General features: G+C 46.7%; 2 protein-coding genes and 1 long non-coding RNA gene across 3 annotated transcripts in view; all 3 read right to left on the bottom strand.

Annotated features, from left to right (window-relative positions):
- Nucleotides 1-7,924, bottom strand: part of LOC122390202 — a 48,152-nt gene extending 40,228 nt beyond the window's left edge. Inside the window, exons 1-8 of the mRNA XM_043382932.1 lie at nucleotides 7,818-7,924; nucleotides 7,355-7,574; nucleotides 7,064-7,144; nucleotides 4,407-4,577; nucleotides 2,957-3,036; nucleotides 1,295-1,417; nucleotides 803-940; nucleotides 349-514 (exon numbers count right to left, since the gene is read on the bottom strand). Of these exons, the coding sequence (XP_043238867.1) occupies nucleotides 349-514; nucleotides 803-940; nucleotides 1,295-1,417; nucleotides 2,957-3,036; nucleotides 4,407-4,577; nucleotides 7,064-7,144; nucleotides 7,355-7,574; nucleotides 7,818-7,923 (1,085 nt within the window). The 5' untranslated portion in view covers nucleotide 7,924. The remainder of the gene's footprint in view (nucleotides 1-348; nucleotides 515-802; nucleotides 941-1,294; nucleotides 1,418-2,956; nucleotides 3,037-4,406; nucleotides 4,578-7,063; nucleotides 7,145-7,354; nucleotides 7,575-7,817) is intronic.
- A 5,181-nt stretch (nucleotides 7,925-13,105) lies between these two features.
- Nucleotides 13,106-13,987, bottom strand: LOC122390206. Its single transcript, XR_006258106.1, has 3 exons — nucleotides 13,829-13,987; nucleotides 13,386-13,511; nucleotides 13,106-13,255 (listed from the first exon to the last, which is right to left on the bottom strand). It is a non-coding gene; the product is annotated as an uncharacterized LOC122390206 (long non-coding RNA).
- Nucleotides 13,988-14,003: 16 nt separating this feature from the next.
- Nucleotides 14,004-22,556, bottom strand: LOC122390208. The gene is made up of 8 exons (XM_043382939.1): nucleotides 22,531-22,556; nucleotides 21,878-21,958; nucleotides 21,466-21,505; nucleotides 21,044-21,163; nucleotides 20,262-20,378; nucleotides 19,586-19,714; nucleotides 14,206-14,351; nucleotides 14,004-14,036 (listed from the first exon to the last, which is right to left on the bottom strand). The coding sequence occupies exons 2-8, from the start codon at nucleotides 21,950-21,952 to the stop codon at nucleotides 14,004-14,006; spliced, it is 660 nt and encodes a 219-aa protein (XP_043238874.1). The 5' UTR covers nucleotides 21,953-21,958; nucleotides 22,531-22,556.
- Between the last annotated feature and the right edge of the window lie 1,323 nt (nucleotides 22,557-23,879).

Here is a 23,879-nt window from a genome sequence, read left to right as displayed (position 1 = left end):
AACTATGGTATCTAGAAAGTTGAAATTTTTAACCAAAGGTGTCAAATTAATACCGCTGAGGGTACCGCAAGTTTCGTGCTGATTCCTCAAACGGTTTAGAAGATATTGCCGAAGAACCGGAGGGGCTTTGTAGAGCCCCCCCCCCCCCCCCCCAGTCACGCGCGGGTTAAACGAACACTGAATTGGGAACTTCACCAACATGTTTAGAAGGAGTTATAAATATAAATTATGAAAAAGGTGAACATGAAACGTGAACATGCCTAGTGCCTACTGAAGAGAAGATGGAGCGGGATGAAATGAAGACGACCATCTCAGAAATTGCCAGCTAAAGCATGTTTGTTCACTCACACTAGCAACTTGGATGCCATATTGTAGTCGTACGACCAGCGGGGGTTGAAGAGCTCGGCGTTATTCATTGAACACAGCGCGTGCGCCTTTCGAGCCGTGTCAGCTGCCGCGTCGGCGAACTTCTTGTAGCAGAAGTGCCCGACGCGCTGCCAGCCGTCGGGACAGCCTGAGGGCGAGGCGGGTCAGCGCTGACGGCGGGGGTTCGACAGCGGTACTGGTGACAGTTATAGGAAAGGAGTTTTATGTGGATTATTGATTTTAATGTCTTGGCAGGCGCTTTTGTGTTGGATGAGAGCTAGTCGGCTGGCGGTTGGTGGCGGAAATGACAGCTTTGGTATGGATTTAGCTTGTTTACAGCTACAAACTCTGAGAGGAGCCACATACTAGTCTTTTGCTCAACACTGGCCGGCTGAGCTGCGGCGGCGGGGGCGTCTCACGTCTGGGCATGACTCACTGGCGGTGTAGAAGCTGTGCTCGTCCTGGCCGCCACACATCCAGCGCTCCCCGTGGCAGGGTGTGTGACAGGACCGTGAGGGTCGCAGACTGGCGTACGGCATCTGATCCAGGCAGGCGCAGCTGGCACCGCGCAGCGCTGCAGACACACGCGGCTCAGAGCACCGAGACAGGCCAGAGAAACATCACCCCTTGTCTGCTGGACTAGATTATCAACCGAAACACTTATCCAAAACTAACTCAATGGAAATCATTATTTGCCCGAGGCAATTCGATCCTATGGCTAATGGAAGTGTATTATACATTTATTTGAGATAGCATCACGTAGCAACAGTTAAGATACCCTCTTACACTGTAGCAAGCATTCCATCGCCAAACTGCCAAACTTTCAGACTAGAAGCGTGATATTCTAAACACAGGCTAACTCTGGATTAACTGTGGCGGCTGATGTTACCGCGTATCTTGAATGGAGCGTCGGCGATGTCTAACTCACCAGCCACCGGCTTTCCGAGTCCGTGGCAGCGGACCAGGCACGTCGGCACGTCGTTGGTGTCCACGTCCTGAGCGTCGGCCGGCGGCGGCAGGCCCGAGAAGCAGCCGATGCCCAGGGGCACGTCTGCCGGTCGGGGAGGGTCGTCAGGAAGCCGCTCCGTGCACCGCTGCAGGCCGGCTCACTGAGCTGGGACAGCCGCGGCGCACTGCAGTCCAACGGGGAGGATACATTTACACACTACGATTTTGCACACTATTCGCACACATGAATTAGACGCTCTTTGGAGTGACGAACTAGCGAGAGTGAGGTTCGCACATGCTGGAGTGCGAGGGGATGCTTCTAACTGACCTGTACAGTGTGCACTGTACACGGCACCCTACCAGCCGGTCTCTTAACCCTCGCCCGTAAACAGTGTTTTGCCACCTTCGCCCATGCAGGGGGGGGGGTTGGTGCGACCCCCCCCCCTGGCGTTTGAAAACGGAGCGTCGCAGAGCTTAGCGGAAAAGACCAACGGATTGCTCTCAACGAGATCTCGCGATTGGTGGTATATTTTTTGGTCCTAGGTCAACATTTGACCTACTTATGACCGGTCAAAGGTCAAATTTTCGGAAAAATCTAACCTTTTCAGATTTCCGCGCCGATTGCGGCAAAACGGTAAGAGATATCGACTTGAAACCTGCACTATCGTGATCCTTGATCAATTCTCTATCGTTTGGTGTGTATTTCGATGTCATAACTCTAAAAATGATGCGTTGGGAGCATCGGAAGTCAGCAAGGTCATTTGTGCATTGGGTCACGTCAGGCGTGTGACGTCACTGACCTGACCCTGACACAAAATGAACTACAAGAAGCAGCCGACGATGCCTAAAATAGATAGCAAATTCGAATTCAGGGCATCAAAATACCCCGAAAAGGCATACAAGTGCAAGAAGTCATTACAGGTCAACCGAGGTCACTGACCTTACCTTGACCTTTAGTGACCTTAAAAATGTCAACGGACATTGTGCCAATGTCAAATCAGCCAGTTGTGATTCTAAAACAATCCATCAGTGTGTGAGGTCAGTCGGCATTTATACCAATGTGAAGCAATCTCCAATTTAGCGTAAATCTGGCCGGAGGTTGTTCCCTTTATGACGTCATAACTCCGTCACCTGACATGACCTTGACAAAAAATGCCAAAAGTTGCGCAAAGGATGCCCCATAGGGTACCGAAAATTTGAGCAGGCTATCTGAAACGGTTCGGCGTGTAGCTAAGAAAAACCTCAGGGGGGCGGTTGCACCAACCCCCCCCCCCCCCCTACATGGGCGAGGGTTAAACGGTGTGCGAAATTTGAGCGTACTCGGTCTAGCTCGTTTAAAAATGTGAAAGCGACACCCTGCACGTGCGCACGTGCAAACTGGATTTCTAATGGCTTCTGCACGACATCCTTCTCGCTGGTCCCTAACCGTGAATCAAATTTGAGCGCAAGCGGCCCAGCCGTTCTGAACATGAAGTATGAACGTCCAAATGTAGCTAGTTGTTTCACACATTTGTATTTTTTAACCAATTGGATAGATACTGCACCGAAAACTCAAAACATACGTGAATAATGTCTTTTATGAGATGGTGGTACCTAATTCTGAAAAGGCTTGATACTCAAATAGTAGAATGCATTCTCTTACCGATCATGAGGCGCTGACCGGTGACAGCGGCGTTGCTATCATAGTCGCTGGTTGCCGTGGTTCGCAACAGTTCTCTCACCCTGAAAAAAAAATAACGAGATGAATCTGGAGTGTCGATAAACATTTAACCCTATTCCTGGCGGGCTCCGCCGGGACAAGAAACTGGCGGGGGGGCCGATTCGGCCCCCCCCCCCTGAGATCTCGAGAACGAAGCAAGATAGCGACAAGCGGTAAACGGCATCGGATACGCACGGCCAAGATCTACAATTTTTACTAAGGTCATTTTCAGGTCAGGTCAAAGATGACGTCACAGGGGTCGAAAAAGTCAAAATGGCGGCACTAGATATGGAGAGAGTTTTTCTCGAATAACTTTCGAATTAGTCAAGATAGGAACAAACTAAGGGCATCATCGTGATCCTCTCGTCAATCCGCATCGAATGATATATATGTTGACCTCGAAAGGTCAAGGTCAAAGGTTGACCTCAGGTCACGTGACCTCGAGGTCATCATGCATATCATTCGATGCGTCTTGACGAGCTGAACACAATGAGACCATCCACGCGTCTGTATCTTGTTCCTGTACGGAGTTATTGGCCAAAAACCTTTGGTGACCTTTGATGACGTCACATGACCTCACAGCTGCCCAACAGCAAAACAGACCTCAAGGTAGTGAAGGTTGATCGTATATGAAGTCATGTATGGTATATGGGGCCATTCCGACCCGTTTTAGTGGTAAAAACAGGGAGTTGATTTTTCCCCCATTGACTTATAATGGGGAGGTCGCGAAATTGACCTGACCTTAGGTCACCGATATCAAAATTCCGAGATATACAAATTGCACATACTGGTACCCTAACTAAACCCTGAAGAGAAGAGATTGATCGGTCAAAAACTCTAGCTCTGGCGTGATTGCAAACTTTTCTGAGGTAGCGTCACCAAACCGCCTCTGGTGACCTGACCTGAGGTCAGATCAACTCAAAATTTTCAGACATGTTGCGTAGAAGTCTTTTAGGAAAAGTCAGAAAATTTGAGCTTCCTAGCTCAACGCGTTTGGGAGATATAACCAAAAAACCTCAGGGGGGGCTCCTGAGGCCCCCCCGCCAGGAATAGGGTTAAACATTTCCGGCCATCTTTGAAACTGACTTTGACCAGTGCCGTACTTCATTGTACTTACCTATAAGCGTGGTCTGTTCCATTCTGTCGTGCACGTACAAACTAATTCGGGGATCGTAATCAGGTACGCCATTGCAGGTTTATTTATAATACCTATTGTGCTTATAAATAGTCCTGTCAGGGTTAAAAATTGCGCCAGTAGTGAGTTCAATCGCCATATCATGTACATTGTACAATGTTAGGCTTAGGTGTTATATATGGCATACATGTGCAGCTTGTATTTGGCGGATATGTCTCCCAATAGGTCGCTGCTTGCCTCTTAGTCACAGCACCTTACCTCAGGCGAGCGAATGTGCCGTCGACGACAAATGGCTCGTAGAAGAGGCGGCGTATTTCCTGATCGGTGCAGTCCGCTGCCGCCTCGGCCACCTTGGTCTCTGCATTGGTGTCAGAGAGAGTGAACAGCTGCATGGTGAACGAGGCCGGAGTGCTGCCCTCATTGCTACACCTGTAAACAGACCGGTGTGACGCCGCGAGTCAAGAGAATGACAGAGGGAGGGAGAGGCAGAGAGGGGATGCATATTACACATAGATTGGCAGCCTCTGTCCAGTGTCCAGCCCAGATAAACTGATAATGCAGCATAGTTCAGCATCAGTTAGTTACACCTAGCTATGAACTATATTATCGCCGCACGATTCTCACAATCCTCGACTTCGTAAAAAATGTTTAGGAGATTTCCATCAATTCCTCTGTTTCCACTATTCTACGTTAATCTTGCATACAAATATACCCTCATAAGGTGTATGGCTCAACTCAGCTGCAAATGAAAGAGAACGTGTAGTCTAAGCCTTGGTATACCTAGCTGTTGCAGGCACTTTAGAAAATCAGTCATTTTGTAAAATGCCTAGGCATTTTGCAAAATGCCTGATTTTCCAGGCTTTTTGCAAAAAGCCTAGGCATTTTACAAAATGACTGACTCTCCAGTCATTTTGCAAAATGCCTAGGCATTTTACAAAATACCTAGCCATTTTACAAAATGACTGAGCAGCGTGTTGTAGATACGAGTACCTAATTATATACGTTTTGGTAGCGTGTAGGTGGACCGAGGAGTCCAGCATTATGACCAGAGGAGTCCAGGAGTGGGAAGTCCATACCTACCTCTCTCTATTTTGAGAAGTGCAGGCCCGCGACATTTCCAACCCCCACGTCAGCGACGCTGCTGGATTTAAAATGATCGATCTGGAGCGTCAACAAACGACTGGCCCTATGCCGGCCTGTATATCTGTAAAACCATTAGAGGTCGCGAGGATTCGATCCCACACACTTAGGCATTAGTGTCTTCTGAAACCAACGCTCTCGTCCTACGCCAAGCGACCTGATGATTCTCCCGATGTGGAGCTTGATATTTTTAACTGGGACCATGCAAGTAGGTACTCAAAGCTGTCAAACAAAGACACAATCAAACAAAGACTACACTCATTCGTTTACATGTAATTGTACATCAACCGGGCCTGCCTATTGACAGGGCCGGTCTCCGGCTGGCTTTGTTAGGTCTAGTTTCAGGCAGAACATGAACGGCGTTGATGTACTTGGGAGTTTTTACAGCGTTAACTAAACAATGCTTTATGCTACAGCCGAGTCTGCAACTCAACCTGGTCGTTACTCAGCATTGTCGTCATGGCGTAGTGCGGCCTCGACATCCGCCAGCTCCTATTGCGTGTGTTCCAGCTCTCCCTAGCTGAAAGACGCCGGAGTTGACGGAAGGAGACAAAGGAAAAATAAGAAAGAAAAAAAAACAAAAACATGAGCGGCCGCCGTCTGACGTGCCACTCACGCACTGGAGGCGCCCGGCGGCCGGCGCAGTGTCCTCGCCAGGCCGGGCGGGCTGTGTTTGCTTACCCGACCGCTGGCGCTTATCTAGCCTCCAATTGGCGCCCGCACCCTCTGTGGCCGGCTCCCTCATATGCCGGGCACCTCCAGGAAACGGGGGGCCGGTTGCACCTCTAACGCCAAGCGTTAATGTATTTTGCACGGAACTGACGTGAAAAGACCATTGTCGTCATCACAGAGCTTCAAATCGATCAGCTACAGGCTGAACACGTACCTATAGGGTATAGGAAGACGTCCAAAAACTGTTGGCCATAGTATCTGTAGTGGGATCTACGTTCCATGCTGGTCAGGCATTTTGCAAAATGCCTAGTCATTTTGTAAAATGGCTAGCCATTTTGAAAAAAGCCTGGTTGCGTTCAGTCATTTTTCAAACAGCCGTCTTTTTGTAAAATGCCTAGGCATTTTACAAAATGACTGATTTTCTAAAGTGCCTGCAACATAGCCATATAAAAGCGTCTTTCGCAATTAAAATCAATGTTCAGTTATGATAACAGATGTCACAGCAATGGAACGAAATAATGTGTGGGTGCCACGCTTGGCTGCGGCCAGGCAGTGCCTTTCTCACTCTCTCACTCTCACTCTCACTCTGTCTCTGTTTCTCTCTCTCTCTCTCTCTCTCTCTCTCTCTCTCTCTCTCTCTCTCTCTCTCTCTCTCTCTCTCTCTCTCTCTCTCTCTCTCTCTCTCTCACTCACTCTCACTCTCACTCTCACTCTGTCTCTGTTTCTCTCTCTCTCTCTCTCTCTCTCTCTCTCTCTCTCTCTCTCTCTCTCTCTCTCTCTCTCTCTCTCTCTCTCTCTCTCTCTCCTTCTCTCTCTGCCGATTGTCGTTCTGCTCCTTGCCCGGGGCCGACATGGCGGCCATGACCCGCTGCTGGACCGATGGCTCATGCCATGGGACGATTTCATATAGACCTTGAATGGAATTAACTATAAACCATTCCATTCGCTATAGGTGCCAACAGAACCAACGAATTCAAGATGGCTGTCGAAGTGCGACAATTTTGTATTTGGCATCTTCTGAAACCTGAACACCGTTTTTAAATGGAGGCTGAAAACTGTCGATCTCCTATCATATACCTGACAGCACCTTTCTGTATCCTTACCAAGCGTGCATAGTTCCATGCGGCTTGAAAGCTTCCAAATAAGCTGCCGGTAGTGTGTGGATCACATGAACATCTTGGTCTCTGTGGATATGAAAAGAACATTGTTAATGGTTTCGTGCAAAGTTTTATTTTATGTATGTCGTTTAAAAGCGGATCGTTTTCCCATTGTTGCTAGTGCCATTTAGACGCTCACTTTCTGAGTGGCAGCTGTCAATTTACGAAATAAAACACCCAGATACAAGCTTTTTGCCCATTATCGTCACGCTTATTAGGGGGCTTTTTTGCGCATACCTTCTGAACGGGGTCTGAGCCTTCAATGTAGCTGCCGAGAAGAAGTAGCCGAAGCCTTCAGTGATGGCAGGCTTGTGCAGTCTGTCTGTTGGATCCAGTCTGATCCGCTCTCCGAGGTTTTCAAAGTCTGTGCAGGTGCCGTTGTCGATGCAGTTGTGCCAGCGCCAGGCGCCCTGGAAGTAGTCGCCGTCCGAGTCCAGGAGAAAGTCGTACGTGGCCGCTGCCGGAGAAAGGCCATTGTCAGCGGCTTGTGGACATGAGCTGACCTTCCTCCGGTCACAAAGCCCATTTAATAAAAGCGTTTAATTGCAGCCTGAGACTTAAGCATTAACTCTTTCCGGTCGCGGGCTCCTCAGAATAATAACGCAGAGAACGAGGGGTACGATAGCGACGATGAGCTCAAACGATATTGCAATGTTGCATCTCCAATCAATAATACGCAGAGTAAAATTTGATGTTTTACCTGGTCCCAGACAATTAAGCTCGTAAGTGGTTGTTCGAGGATGTTCAGATGGCCAACACATGTCGTTTGGATTCGCTGACGTTTCCTTTGTGGACTTCTGGCGCATATCACATCTGCGAAAAATAAAAATAACATATCAAACGCCCAAATTTCGGCATGGGTAACTAGAGTTTGACTAGAGTGCCTGCAGAACATTCATCTAATCTCAACAGTTTTCTTTATTTAGATTTTTGCACCCCCAGCCCGGAGCGGTGTTTATTTTTTTATGAGGAAAACAGCAGCTTTCGCTCGTTTGGGACGCTGCGGAGTAAATGTGTTTTAACCTTCGAGGCGGTGTGTGTGTGTGGGGGGGCTTTTTTTGCCCCCCCCCCCTTTAGTTTTTTCGATATATCTCCCAAACCGCTGCGCCGATCGTCACCAAACTTTCAGTACCCTCCCGTGAATAGCTATTGCACATTGTTACCAAAATTTTCCAAAGGCTATGATAGGTTGGTCGCTAGTGACGTCAGAGTAACGTCATTTCTGCCATTTTCGACCCAAAAAAGGGTTTCGCGGGAAGAGCTGTCAGGCCTACAGCTTTAGAGATACAGAAAAATGTTTCAATATAAAATGTGTAGAATTAAGAGGGCTACAAAACCGCTATCTTGGATTTTTGAAATTTTTGGATTTTGATCCCCAAAAAAATCAAAAAATAGATTTTTTATATAATGGCCGAAAAATCCAAAAAGTATTTTGAATTTCGAAAAAAACGGAATATATGTGATCGTCCCTACCGCCTTCTATCTACATATTAAATTTGAGATCGATACCTCTTTTTTGGCCGAGTTATAGCGAAAAAAACTGTTCAAAATTGATGACGTTAAATTTTTAAACTCATTTTTAGCCATTCTAGACCTCGTAGCGCAAAACAAAGACCACCATTAGACTCCCCGTGACGAGCTGCATCGAATCAATACCCATTTTATGCAAAACTATCAACTTTGAAATTTGACCTTTTTTACCTGACCTTGACCTGACCTCCACCAGAAAGTGACCTAAACCGTACCTGATGGTCTTATAACCGACACCATTGAGTTGGGAATGAAAAATTGGCCATAAAACATACATCGCACAACCTTAGTAAAGTTGGGTTCATACTTCATGTGGTGACCCTTCCTTGGTGACCTGACCTGTGACATGACCTGGCATGACCAGTGGCCTCTAATAGCAACATATGTACTAGACAACTGACGCCCTATCGCTGATTTTCGACAAAATGCGTTTTACTCGGTGTTATAGCGCTTTCCCTAGAACACCGTGAACGGTGAAACATTTTATCTTTGACCTGACCTGTGACGTCATCGGTGACCCCGAGGTCAATGAAATTTGGTTGTTTTAAACAAATTTGACAGGGCTATCGAACGCCGTTTGAATTTTCCGGATCCGTCCAGTAGTTTCGGTCTTTCGGAGATACGGGGGGGGGGCAAAAAAATGCCCCCCACCGCGCGGAAGGTGGCCGGGAGGCCCACCGCCTGCCGGGCATCACCTTATCACGCATCACCCTTGGGTCCACCATTACAAAGCTTAAAAAGCATCTACTGCTTTCTTAACCCGGCACCGCCTGGGCTATTTCCGTACCCACGACAGCCGGGGGGGGGGGGGGGGTCGGATCCGACCCTGTTAAGATTTATCCCTGTTATCTCTGAGAACCAATGGTCGTATCGAGCCCTGCGAGGCGGCGTTCGAAAGGTCTCTACGACACCTTCCCAAAGCACTCTTAAGATTTTAAGATTGAGGTCAACTTTCGGGTCAAGGTCAGGTCAAAGGTCAAATTCTGGGGTTTTGCATGATTAGGCTTACGGACAGCGGAATCGATAGCTGCTGCTCGAAACTCACCAAAAATGACCTCAAAGACCTAGTGAAGGTACCATGTGCGTATGGGGGTCATACTAAGTACCTACGGGTCAAGGTCAGGTCAGGTCACGAAAGGTCACGGTTTTCACTTTTTGCTACATGGGCGTGCGACATATGTTTTATGGCTTATTTTTTCACGCCAAATCCGATGGTAATGGTTATATGTGACCCCAAGTCACTGTGCTGGTGATAAGTGTGCAATGAAAGCATAACAAATCGTTTATACCTTACATAACTAAACGAGGGCAAAGAAAAAAGTCAATTTTTCAACTTTTTATTTTTGACATAAATATGCACTTTTCTAGACGAACTTTGTCCCACAAATCTAGTGGTGCCATTTGTTTTCACATGCGATGTTTAGAAGTGCCTCTAATTCAGGAAAATGCTTATGACGTCACCATGCCCTATGTATGTTGGAGCTATTTTTTACAATTTGGGGGTCAAAAATCAAGATAGAAAGTTGAAAGTTGGGATATCTAACGTTCTAATAGAGCTTAACATATATTCCGTTTTTTTTTGGAAATTCTTAAAGTTTTGGATTTTATAAGCTGTTAAAAAAATAGTTTTTTTGAATTTTTAGGGGTTAAAAACGCATTTTATGGAAAATCCGAGATAGCCATTTTAAAGAACACGTGGAGATGCGTCTATTCATATCCTTAATTTGCAGTTTGCTTTAAACCTTGATTTTTGGCGATTTTTTAAACATTTACCACTTTTTGATTGAAAACGCCATGTAGTTACATCACTAAAATCGATATATCTAAAAAACAATTGGAAAAAAAATCTTAAAAATTGCACAGGAGACGTCAAATTGATGGGGAGAAGGTATGCAAAGTTTCAAGTTGACAGCGTAAGCGGTTCATGAGTTATTCAAGAAAAACGGAGGGAGGTTGGATCCGACTCCCCCCAGGCGGTCGCGGGTTAACCCGGCCGGGCCCGGGGGGTAATCCCAACCATCGCAGCCTGGGGGGGTGTTTCGCCCCCCCCCCCCGTCTAACTCCGTAAATAAGGAAGCTACGGAAACAAAAGCGATACCAAACGAAAGGTCCTTACGAGACGACTCTAAAGCACCTAACATTTTTGACCTCAGGTCAATTTTCAAGGTCAGAGGTCAAGGTCAAAGGCAAAAACCGGCACATGTGTAGTGATCTAAAAGTGAGCGTTCTAGAGGACGGAAGGATGCATAAAACCGGCAAAATTGGGTGTCAAACAAAAGAAGAGAGTCCGAGGATTCCGAAAATGTGCTCAAAATTAAAGGTCAAAGTCAAGGTCATGCTCAAAATTAACCTGACACTTACCACTTTTACGTACATCTTGCGTTCTAATTTCCAAGATGTTTTGAAATGTTTTGAGGCTTATCAGGTCCCTATTTGTGGTTCATCTTACGATACAAGGCTGCTCAAAGGTCAAGGTCACAGAAGAGTATCCTTGATAGAGGCTATTTCTCTGATTCAAGTTAGTAATAATAAATAAGACAGTTTTGCCATCCGGAGCCTCTAAATGAAGGATAAGAGGAAAATAGATGCCAGATTCGTGATCAGCGGGTACGAATATATCATAAACGATCTTTAATATGTCAAGGTCAGACAAAGGTCATTCGAAGTCACATGAGGTCAACATAAAGCTTGACCTTTTCCTAACAAAATATATATCATTCGACGCGGCTTGACTAGGCAAATGCGATGGTATACCACTGCCGTAGCTCTAGGTCCATTTATGTCGAAGTTTTTTTGGCGAACAACTAAAACCACATTTCGGGGTTGTTGACCTGACCTCTAACCTCAGGTCACCAAAAATATTTTTCTATTTTTCTCTGGGTCAAACGCTACACAACCGTGCTCGTAATTTGTATTTATCTCAAAAACTCTATTTTTAGCAGCTATTTGAAGTCGCGTCTGTGACGCCGAAGTTTGCCGTGTAGGGGCCTAGAAAAATCGACCCTGTGACGTCATCAAGGGGACTAGGTCCAAGTTTTTACTTCAGAAGATGTCAAATTGATGGGAGAAAAGGTACTGAAAGTTTCGCTTTCCTATCCCTAAGCGTTCGGGAGCTATCGCAAATATTATATATATAGGGGGGGGGGGCGAAAAACGCCCCCCCCTCGGGCCCGCGAGGGTAAATGCCTACATATTTGTTTCCTCTTGTATATTTTGAAGCCACACGAATTCCTCATAATTGTAACGTCCACTGAACGAATTAACGATCCTGAATCATGGAAAAGCGCGTTTGGCGCGTTCTGTCCTTACAGTCAACAATTCTGGCGTATTGTAATAAAAGCTATTTATTAGTCTATGATTCTGATATATCCCAACTGGATCTGCCTGAGGATCTGATTTACACAATAATAACTTGTGTAATAAATCCAGCGTGAAAGGCAGCGTCTCCGATTGCATTTTCCAGAAAAAAAAAACCTGAGAAATGACGTTCCATCGCTCAAGCATATGACTCCTGACGGGGATGGCCCGCGGCCGGTGGGAGCAGCCGCAGCCAGTCCATCCTGTTGCGGGAGCCAATCACACTCTAACTCGGTGCTTCACTATATTATCGGCCGAGGCCAACACAAGAACAACGGCGCTCACCGCTCGTCACCGCAGCCCGTCCGCTTCTCCCGGGCCGCCGCGCCGGCCGCCCAGCCAGGGCCAGCCGCTGACCCCGCCCCAGGGCCACGCGGCAGGGGCGGCGCCGTGCGCGGCCAGTCAGGGAGGCGCAACGGGCGGCGCCAGGCACGCCACAACGGGCGGTCACAGCCGCCCGTAACAATCCCACCTTAACATTACTTTTGAGTTGAGATAGCCATATTGGGGTCCCTGGCTTGCACTTACCGGTTTGGGCACTTACAACATCGAGAACTGCTTTAATTCGGAGATATTTGATTTCGAACTTGCAGTTTTTAGATTCTAAGGGGCTAATGCATTTGAATGCCCCCTTAGAATTTGTGACGTCAGCGCAGATCTAACGATTTTTAAATATAATACCAAAACCATCGGTAAAAGCGTGGTGGTATGTGCTGCCTTGCGCGCATTATCTGCCGCACTTCAGGGATGCCAAATGATTGCTTCCAAACGACGTCGTAGGAACAGCGGAGATCCCAAAAAGTAAACAGTTAAAATCTACATACTATCTTGAAAGCCAGTGAATATTTTTCGATGAAATTTGGTAGATATTCATTTTTTGATCTTTCTGAACCACGGGACATCACCTTAATGCGAATTCATTAGTTTTTTTAAGGTCAGGTCCCTTTAAATGCAATTGAGTGGAGTTGTCCGACTTTGATGGGCATTATAAACTGACATCCTAATTGTCCCGTCACATGGGGTTGCCTTTCGGATGGCGGAAGTCGGTGCCTGCGGGACGAGCTCGGCTTACCGTGGTATCCGACTCTGTTAATTCGTCCGTTTTTTCATGTTTATTATAGTTTATTTGAAAAATGACAAAGATGTGTCTCAGTTTTACCTGCCACTGTCGTAGTTGAAACCAAAGAGATCACAGGAGGCTCTTCTCAAGCATTTCTTTGCACAGGTCTCAATGGAGTCAGTTGTCTGAGACTGAAAAGGAAATAAAAAAGTGAGCGTTTTAAAATCTGGTTAGGTGTGTAATAAAAAAATAACCAGAACTCGGACATTTCACGGACTACGAGCCAGACACTGTTGGCCGCTGGTCGCCCCATCGACTCACCGTCTTTACGTCGTTGATGACGCCGAAGTAGGGAACCCAGGTGGGCGCGCACACCTCGAACGTCTCGAAGCTGACGAGATCGAACGCCACGTCGCCCGTGTTGCCATCCAGGCCGGTGATTTCGATCTGCGCCACCGTCAAAGGGCTAGTAAAGTGTTCATCCCGTGCGTCCTTTGATACGTTACTGGTGTCTTTGAACATGTATGTACATTGTACATGCTTATATATAGATGTATTTGAGGCGCACTTATGACATCTTTGAATGCTTATTGCTTATATATGTGATGACAAGTTGTTGTAGGACTAGGTATGTATCAACCAGCGATCAGGTAGGGTTGCACTTACCCTATGCAAGTCAAATACCTACATGCTTCGTTACAGCTAGAGGAGCGTATGTACTGTGTATGTGTCATGTGTACATACAGTACCTACGCATACAGCACCTGGTAGGGCTCGGCAGACACCGGAATGCGGACAGCAGCGTACTTCCAGTGCGCCACCGAAGGACATTGGTGGCAGAGCCTTGAGACGGCTGCTGCCACGTTACAGCTCGTTCTTGAGTCGCACGATGCGCTCGACTAGAAAGATATAAAATGTGTTATTTGCTTGCCTTTTTGATCAGCTATTAATGACGAAAATACCGAACAGAGACTACAAGATACCATTTCTGAACTCAAATATCGTAGCACAGAGGAAATCATTGAAAATCAAAGTACGCTTTCCTTTCGCCCAACGACAAAGCCGCCCCTCGGGCAAAGCCATGCACGACTTTGTCGCTTATCAAGTCGATCGTTTGTGAATCGCTCGCCGCTGTGCTTGCCTCGACAGCGGGTCGGACTGGCGGCAGTATTTTTTGCTGGTCCTCCACCTTCCAGATGGTTCTCCTTGTGCCGCTGCCGGGGTAGAAGAGGTCGATGCGCAGCTCGGCGTCCCGGGGGGTGGCATCGGTCGCCGACGGGTCGTATGCTGTCAAATGGAGATGGCTCAGGAGAACTGCACAGTGCTGGCTACCAGTAGGGATGCGGACCGCGGAATGCATTTTAAGCATTTGGTGAGCATCTGGACATTTTTGTAATCTTAGACATTTTGGGCAGCTCCGGCTACGGTAAAGGCCATTGCATTAGTTAACCCTCGCCGGACCTATTGGTTTTCTACATACATTTACATACATTTACATACATTTCTAGGGGGGGGTGGGTTGGTACGATCCCCCTCGCCGTTACACCCCTGATGGAGCTAGAGCGTCGCGGAAAAACAAGCGTGTATGCCGTTACGAGACGCTGAAACTGGTACCCGATTTTAAGGTCTCAGGTCAACCGGTGACCTCTGAGGTCAGGTCAAGTGGCCCAAGGTTCTGGTTCGGTATTTGGTAAATACCTTCGCCAAAAAAGGCCATAGAGCCACGATTTTGGCGCCACGGTGTTCGCCTCGCTCAGGCGCTTATGGTTTACTTTTTGTTTGGGTGAGGTCAACTTGAGGTGTTGACCTCGGGTCACGGTCAGTTCAGAGCCCCCAGGTCACGAAGTTGGTCGGAGGAGGTCATGTCGCATATCATTCGATTTGACAGGTCTTTCCGAGTCCATTGGCGGCTTTTCCGACTCGCAAGCTCAATTTGATCAGGAGTTATTGACAAAAACTCTTATGGCCTTAGTGACGTCACGCAAAGTCAGCAATGCAAAAGTGAAACATAGAAACTTGCAAGGAGTCCATGAAACCACAATTCTGTGTTTGAGATAGTTTGATATCGTTCCCGGCGCCAAAATAGCAGTTTTCATTTTCCCCATTGACTTATAACGGTGAGGTCACGCGACCGACCTGACCTCATGTGACCTTAAAAAAAGAAAATCCGAGATATGCAAGTTGTGAGACCTCTGGAGGATACTAGGTCCTGTAAGTTTAATCTCCCTGTGAAAGCTCCTCTGGCACTGAGGGCGTTGCGAAGTTGCGACATCTGAAGACCGTGCAGAGGTTCACTTATGGCGTCATAGGTCAGTGACCTGACTTGACACGAAAATAGGTTAGGGTCAAAAGATCCGGCTTGAGCCAAAGGTCACGTATGCCAAGTTTCAGCTCTTTATCGCCAGTTTTTCGGAGCTATCGCGAAAAAAACCTATGGGGGCGGGCACCCCCCCCCCTTCGGACGGCAAGGGTTAACCCTCGCCGGCACAGGTCATTTTGAGTCCTTCGACGGCACAAGGGGGGGGGGGTTGGTACGACCCCCCCCCTCGCGTTTGGCCCCTGATTGAGCTAGAGCTTCGCGGAAAAAACGAGCGTGTTGCCCGTCACGAGAGGAAGCCGATGATACCCAATTTTAAGGTCCTAGGTCATCGGGTGACCTTCCAGGTCAGGTCAATGACCCGAAAACCGGGAAAATCGGGACCTGTTAGAAAGTCGTAAAGTGTGGCTGCTATGTGGTTTTCCGGGGTGCTGATCACGAATATCGTGTTAGTTTTGATCAGAGATGATGTCTTTAAGCATTTAGACCAGGTCAGGTCAGGTCAGGTCAGGTCAGGTCAACCGGTAGGGGTTGTGACGGGTATTCGTAATACGTGTCAACCGCCTCGGATAGCTTCGTAACATGCTACGAAGGCACCAAAACTACTTCGTAAATGTTCAAATGGTTGCTAAATTCGAATTCAGCTCCAAAAACTAGCCTAGAAACATGTAAAACTCGAAAAAGTGAACCGGGGTCACCCGAGGTCACCAAAGGTCAATGACCTGACCTGACCTTCAGGTGACCTTGACACCCACCCTAATGCATGGGAGCAACATCAAATCACATGTTTGAACGTTTGAAACCACGAAAAGCTTGCAAACGCGCGGCTAATGCGAGCCGACATTAGGGGTACCCATTTTTCCCGATTTTGGAAATTTGTGGGTGGGGGTGGTTTTTCCCATTATTTCGCGACTTGTGATTCCAATGATGCCAAAAATATTAAAATCAAAGGTGATTTAGGGGTCGCGAATTGAGATTGAAATTTGCGTATTTATCTAGAAATATGCCTATTTGACGCTGATAATAAATCGCACTAAAGGCAAAGTTTTTGTTTTGAAAGTCGGGTAGAGGGGTCATTGAGCGCTCATTTCCTCATCCCGATCGATGTGCTCCATCACGTGGTTCCGGTTAAATGCTTTACTAGCGATCATTACGATGTCGATATTTGTAACATTCGGTGAAAAGCGCCGGGAATCCCGGCGACCAACAACAGGAGCAAAACATCCCGGCCCGGGATGTTTTGCCCCTGTTCTTGGTATCATTCTGGTCAGTGTGCAATCATTTTTGAAAACTTCTGCCTCTTGAAGGTCATGAGTTGTAATGGTGACCTTTGATGACCTGTGAGGTCAAATTAAAATGTGACCTTTCAGTTGCCACGTCTCTGTTCATGACAGGCTCTTTGTGTCCATTTAATTAAAGTTTGTGCAAATGAGCTCAGGATACATCTCACAGATCATGGCTTCGAATGGATTTCAAATCATGTAATTAAAAAACGATCGAACCATTTTGACCGTATGCTTCCACAAGAAACTCCGTCCTGATCGCTCACGGCTACGATGTAATACACGTATAAGACAAGGTAGAATAACTCTGGGTGTTCTACCCAAAAATATCAACTTCTAATCCAAAAACATAAACTCCAAAGCGTCGATTCTTTCCATGCCTACCAACCATGTACCTACTATTCCATTTCTTCAGTGAGGATACGAGTACACGTCTTAAGTGTAAGAGGTTCCGATACAATGCACATTGCACATCATTTACGACTTTGCATTTTCGACCACGGGCGACTAGTCATGCGCTGATACGTGCATAGCTGATAAGTGACGAAGACCTTTCACTGCTCCTTGCACAGATCACTTGTGATCTGAGGTGATTGGCGTATGAATCTGAAGAACCTAATGAAGCAGAAGATTTTCATCCTGCATGGGCCGTATATGGTGGTAACCAGGACGCGGCGTCATATAAAAGAGTGTGCGTGCAGAGGCTGAAGACGACGAGAACCAGGTCCGCCACCTAAGGTCAATGGCCCACCCACTGTGTCGGCCCCCAGGCAATGCCAGGACTCAGTAAACGGTTCTACCTCGGAGTTGGCTGAGCCGTCTAGACTTTGGCACCTTCCTAATTTCTAGCTTTAGGCAATGACATCTTCATCTTCATCTTCATCTTCGTTTTGCTTCTGTATATCTATACCGAGATAAAAACAACACTAAGCTATGCCGGTATGCCTGAATGATGACCTTTGCCAATTTGCTAGCCGACCTCCCCGAGTCCCGGAGTTGCAGAGACGGTTGACGGATGAGGGAGACGGATGGCATTCGTCGACTTCAGTTCAACATCAGCTGAGGGTTTGGACTGAGCCTGTAGAGTGCAGCGTGCAGTGTAAGGTCCGTTATCTTGAAAGGATACTGCTGGCAGCGGCCGTCACCAGGCACTGGTTCCATGACATGCTATCTGCACCCGTCTCAAGTCATCAGCTGGTATAGAAGTGACACATGCCTTGAATTGGAGTCACGAGCAGTCGTGCACGCGTTCGGCCAGGCCAGTGCTGTCCGTCATAAGAAAAATTGCAAACATATTTCTTTCATAATGGGGTGAGGATGGAGTTTCGGTGTTACTGTCCTGTGATGTTCTTGGCCAGCTTCCTTTCCATATGCTCAAACGCACATGCTGTGTGCGGGTTTGGGTGTTTGTGGGGCAGGGGCAAAGCTAAACTCATACAGCAGCCACCCGACGGTGGTGTAAAGCTTGCGCTCCTCCCTCATCCGTCTCTGCAACTCCGGGACTCGGGGAGGTCGGCTAGCAAATTGGCAAAGGTCATCATTCATGCATACCGGCATAGCTTAGTGCTGTTTTATCTCGGTATAGATATACAGAAGCAATTGATAACTTCTTTATCTACTTCATGCCATATTTCTGTTAAAATACGGCATGCGAGTTATATGGTTATACCGTAACGGTTTTTAATGCCCCTTCCACCCAAATTGTATCGATAGGTCAATGTTCATGTCCTGGGGATTGGTCATTTCCTTTGCTGAATGAGACGACTCATTGAAAATTAGGTGGTTCCAATGAGAAAGCCTCGATCGCCGATTTTAACCCCCTGACTACATAGCCATTCGTTCTAAGAGTTGCGGTCTTGTGTAGGTGCTAATGACGGTCTAAGCCAGGGTGAGTGTAAATGAGCATATGCTGTTCATTGACCAAAATGATATTTTTGGTGCTCTGTTTTACCGCTGCACGTCGAATATACCTTCTGGCTACAACTAAAGCAATGTTGCACGGTGTCTAACAACCATTAATACCACTGGAACACGTTGGCTTTGCATATTTATAGTCGTTCAAATGAAGTCATTTTTCCACTAAAATTAAAACTCCAATGCAAGCTTGCAACCCATAAAAGTGATCTAATATCGTTACTTCTGCCACTGCTATAGATCCAGAACAGAGCAAATAATGATAGAATCGACCCCGACCTAGTTAGCATGGTAACCTTGTCCCAACATAAAATAATGGTAATTTGGTCGATTTTCTGCTAAAATTGACATGTTCATTTTGAATTCGTGACCCCCAAAAATCGTTTGCCTTCGTTATTTTTGGCACAGATGGAATCAGAATAGACCAAATAATGGGAAAATTGACCCCAACTTGTTGGCATGGTAACCTTGTTCCAAAATTAAATAGTATTAATTTGGCCGATTTTTCGCTAAAATTGGCATTTTCAATTTGAATTCGCGACCCCTAAAAATGGTTTGATTTCGGTATTTTTGGCACAGATGGAATCAGAATAGACCAAATAATGGGAAAATCCACCCCCACCTAAAATTTGAAAAATTGACCCAAAAATGGGTACCCCTAGCCGACATGCGCCGAACCGCGATTTCGGCCAAACATGGTCACAGAAAAGAGGTCACAGGTCAAAGGTCATTGGGGTCAGAGTCATGAAATTTTCAGGGTAGGTGTAAAATTGATCAATGCGAGGGTACGGAAAGTTTCGTCGCGATCGGCCGCTTTTTACGCGAATTATTCGCGAAAAACCTTAGAGGGGGTTGCATCAACCCCCCCCCCTGTGCCGGCGAGGGTTAAAACATACGGGAACTATGACCAAGAAAATAACTTGTTCCCATTATAGCAGGTAGATATCGTAAAAAGCATCTACGAGCTACAGACAGGCAAGGAAGCGCAACTTGACAATAATACGTACCGCAGAAGTAAAACAGCTTCACCACAGCGGCGTTCCATATCGGCTGCTTGCCTCGCAACGTGGCGATTTTGCGCTCGTTGGGACCAATGGTGCCGTAAGGAAAGTAATTCCGCATGTGAAATACGTAATCTGAAATTCAATAATCGTCAGCGTTGGTTATGAACTTTGTAATAAAATAGCCACGTTAGTATGGCCTTCGCCGGTTGTTCATTTATAACACAGTTGCGAGTTTTGTATGGTGTAACATCCTGACCAATGACTTGTCCTTGTGTTTTTCCTATATCTGTCTATCAGGAGTAATTTGCAACAATCCCCTGGTTTCTTGCATTTTCATTCAATTACCACCAGCACCATCCCTGATTTGCTGTCTGGTGAATAAGTAACTATGTATATAGCAACTTTATTCCGTCTCCTAGTGCCACAACAAGTAAACAACTTTAAATTCCAATAAAAGTGAAGTTTTAAGCAATGACACAGTCAGCTAATGTAGAATGACGCTAATAACTCAAGTTTATTGTAAAAGACAAAGCATCCGATACATACATACAGGATCTTGATCACTGTCAATGAGATGAAGAAGTTATTTGTACTGTCAGCTAAATTATTTCCCATATTGACAAAGATCACACCACAAAAAGACAGCAGTGTGCAATGTGATCGTAAAACGTAGTCTCACCGGAATAGTAGACATCCGGATGTGTATACAATATCGGCGTCGCCCACAGGTGATCCGGTTCGCTATTTGTTCCGCGGTCCCATTGTCCTGCTACGATGTTGTTTGCAGCATCATCAGCTGAAACACACACGAAAACACAAAACATGCATGCATAATGTATGCATGTGTGCATGCATGTATTCTAGTTATGCATATGTTTGTAGTGCTTGAGAAACATGTCTCAACAAGGTAATTTTCTACAACTAACTGCTGAAGCAAAAAAAAACAGTTTTTACTATCGACAGTCATAAATTGAATGTCCCCCAAAAAGTGATGGTCGACCTTTGGGCCCGTCGAACTCCAGCCCCGCATCAGGCGCACCTCGCTAGTCCAACATTTAAATCAATCACGACACATATGATATCTTACTGAGCAATCTTCCTGAGCATATGGAAATTTGTCAAAAAGATTACCTTTTTTGCCGCTATATAGTATAAGTAAACTTTTGTTATTTATGGGCCGATCTGTGTCAAGTGCAGGCATAGAGTAGATTTCAGGGCACGATATGTCTGTTGCATATGGGCATGCTACAGAAAGAAAACGCCCCTCTCCCGCTTCACTAATCGACGAAACCCTGTGGTGCTGTTTGAACACCACCAACCGTTTATCGAACCAGTTTGTGTTTATCCAAAAGTGTTTGGTCGTGACGCTCGGCTGCTTCATCACCTTGTCTCATCCGCCATACATCTTTAGCGGGAAACCTCGCTGACTGGAATTAGGTATATAGTTTAGGCATAGTTTACCATAGGTTACATGTGACCAGGCGTCGGTGTTTATTCCTGTGCTGTCCTGAGCTGACCACTCGTCGTCGTTCAGATTGTACTGTCCATATGCATGGTATGCTCTGTTTCCCGCTCTAGTCTCTGAAAAGAGAAAAAAAACATCAGCGGAGAATTTGGTACCTGGCATCTTAGTCTCTGACTATTGCCTTTCCTCAGGGTAATTTGTAGCTTTCGCTGTTACGATAGCTTAAGCTGTGTGGTATAATGTGGGTGGCGTTAATAATCCAAGTACCCTTATTTCTTTCTGAGATTGATTTTTTTCTCAGATCTCAGATAGATCTCATATATGATTAAATCTGAGCTAAGATCTGAGATTTGATTTGTAATGGCCTACGGTATCTTTGCGAACGCCGATTGGCTATGTAGCCTTGTAGTTTACTCACTATCGAAATCAGAACGAGGTCCGAGTCCACAGGTCCATCCCTGAAAAGAGTAGGTACACACTTTGTCATTGTAATGAAACTTGTGCTAAATTTCGGTAGTTCAAATGTTCTGTAAAAGTGCCAAACAAATGAGTCGTCTTCCTACAAATTGAAAATGAGTTTCACACATACTTGAAGATTGCGAAAGTATATATTTGGAGAGAAAAGTTACTAAGAGGAAGACATTTAGGTATTGACACCTATCTTATCACTCCAAGTTAGGACAAGTGTATTTCTATCAGCGAGAATAGTTAAAAGACCTATACAACGAACTAGCATATGTGTCTAGGTATCATACATTGTGCCCAAACACACCATACAATACTGACGGAAAATGTCATGTTTGCGAACTTTAAAGACATAGGTAACTTACCTGGTGTAGGTAGACAAAGGCCAGCGTCAGCTGTATAAGCCAGCGGATATCGTCTCGCTCTTTGGCACCGCCCATGGTCGCCTGTGAAGAGGGCTCATGGTCAATTGATCATGTTTGTTTTAATGAGAGATGGAGAAACTAATGGTCAATTCATGGCCGGCGATGAGCACCTGTAGCCATGACCACGAATGCGTATACTTCGAAAAGCGTATTTTTGCACGGCTTGCTATTAGTCAAGAAAATATGTTAGAAGAAATTACCTTTTGTGGTAGAGGGTGCCCTAATCCTCGCCCCGTGCGACGTAGAAGAGTGGAACTGATGCCTCACCCCCTGCGGTGGACTGGGACTGGTATATGTAGTTCCCTACCTCGGCGGCGGAGGGACGGCCGTAGTGCGGCATAAGGAACTGATACTTTACCTGGGCGGCGGAAAGGATTGCTACTTTTCCTCTGCGGCGGAGGGGACTGAAACCGTACCAATGGGCGGCAGAGGGGACTGCCAGCTTACCTCTGCGGCGAAGGGACTGATACTTTACCTCTGCGGCGGATGTGACGGCCAAAGTGCGGCATAGGAGGGGGGGGGACTGATACCTTACCCCTGCGGCGGAGGGGACTGATACCTTACCCCTGCGGCGGAGGAGACTGATACCTTACCCCTGCGGCGGAGGGGACGGCCGAAGTGCGGCATAGGAGGGGGGAGAGAGGAAGGGACTGGTACCTTACCCCTGCGGCGGAGGGGACTGATACCTTACCCCTGCGGCGGAGGAGACTGATACCTTACCCCTGCGGCGGAGGAGACTGATACCTTACCCCTGCGGCGGAGGGGACTGATACCTTACCCCTGCGGCGGAGGGGACGGCCGAAGTGCGGCCCCGCCGGCGGTCAAGTGACCGGTGCCAGCCGGCAATGGGGCCGACACACGACCGACCGATCCTGGGAAAACGACACCTGAGCACGCCGACACTGGTTGCCGGGGCTAGCGGAAAACAAGTAAACAGACCGGGGTAGGGCACCATTGGCTCTGTTTATATGTTTAGGTATGTCTACGTGCGTAGTGCATATGTATGTACCTACTCTGCCTGCTGAGTAAAGCGATGGACTATCACTCGCCAATTGATTCCGGGACAATATGTTGATAAATTCAACCCGCGCCGGTCCGGGGGTGTTTGAACACCCCTTTCCTACGGCTTTTCGCAGATATTTCAAAAATGGCGACGTGGAGCGCCACGATTTTTGACACGCTTGTTCAATGTTCATGTTTTGTTTGTTTCTGCACATGCTGTAAAAATGTTATACCCAGGTTGCTTAACCCGCGCCCCGCTGGGCTATTCAGCCATACGCGCCCTGCTGGGGGGGGGGGGGCAGATTCTGCCCCCCCCCCCCCCCTGTCTAACTTCCGAACCGATGGTCGTAGAAAGACGGGGAAAACGGCAATCGAAAGCTCTCAACAAGGCGGATCTTAAGAGCCCAATTTTTTTTGCTTAAGTAGGTCAGAGGTCAGGTCAAGGTCAGGTCAAGGGTACAAATTGCAAGTTTCTACAGTATCGGCCTTGCACCGTAGTTGCCGAAGAATGGACTAAGACTGATTGCCCAAAAAATGTTCCTAGACTACCAAGACAATATTCGTTGCACAAAATGCCATTCAAAGGTCAAGGTCAAGGTCAGGTCAGGTCAGGTCAGATCACCAAAAACAAAATATAGAAAAGGGCATGTGCGACACATGTTTTATGGGTCATTTTACTCATGGAATTCAATAGGCACACTCAATAAGTGATATGGACCACCTCTGGATGAATTTCAGGTCGAGGTCAGGTCAAGGTCAGGTCAAGTGAGGTCAAATTTTGAAGTTGGTTGTTAAGGCCTAAAAAGGTGTCTATCCGATGCAGTTTTTCACGGCGAATCGAATGGTGCTATTTTTGTTTCCGTACGAGGTCTAGAACTTCCAAAAAATCATTTCTCAAAATTTTTGTGTGTCGTGACGTCATAAAATTTTGAATAACTCC

Source organism: Amphibalanus amphitrite, unplaced genomic scaffold (genome assembly GCF_019059575.1).
Source record: "Amphibalanus amphitrite isolate SeventyFive unplaced genomic scaffold, NRLGWU_Aamphi_draft 000386F_arrow, whole genome shotgun sequence".
Classification (NCBI taxonomy): Eukaryota; Metazoa; Arthropoda; class Thecostraca; order Balanomorpha; family Balanidae; genus Amphibalanus; species Amphibalanus amphitrite.
The sequence above is the reverse complement of the archived record's forward strand: the minus strand, read 5'-3'. Positions and strand labels throughout refer to the sequence as shown.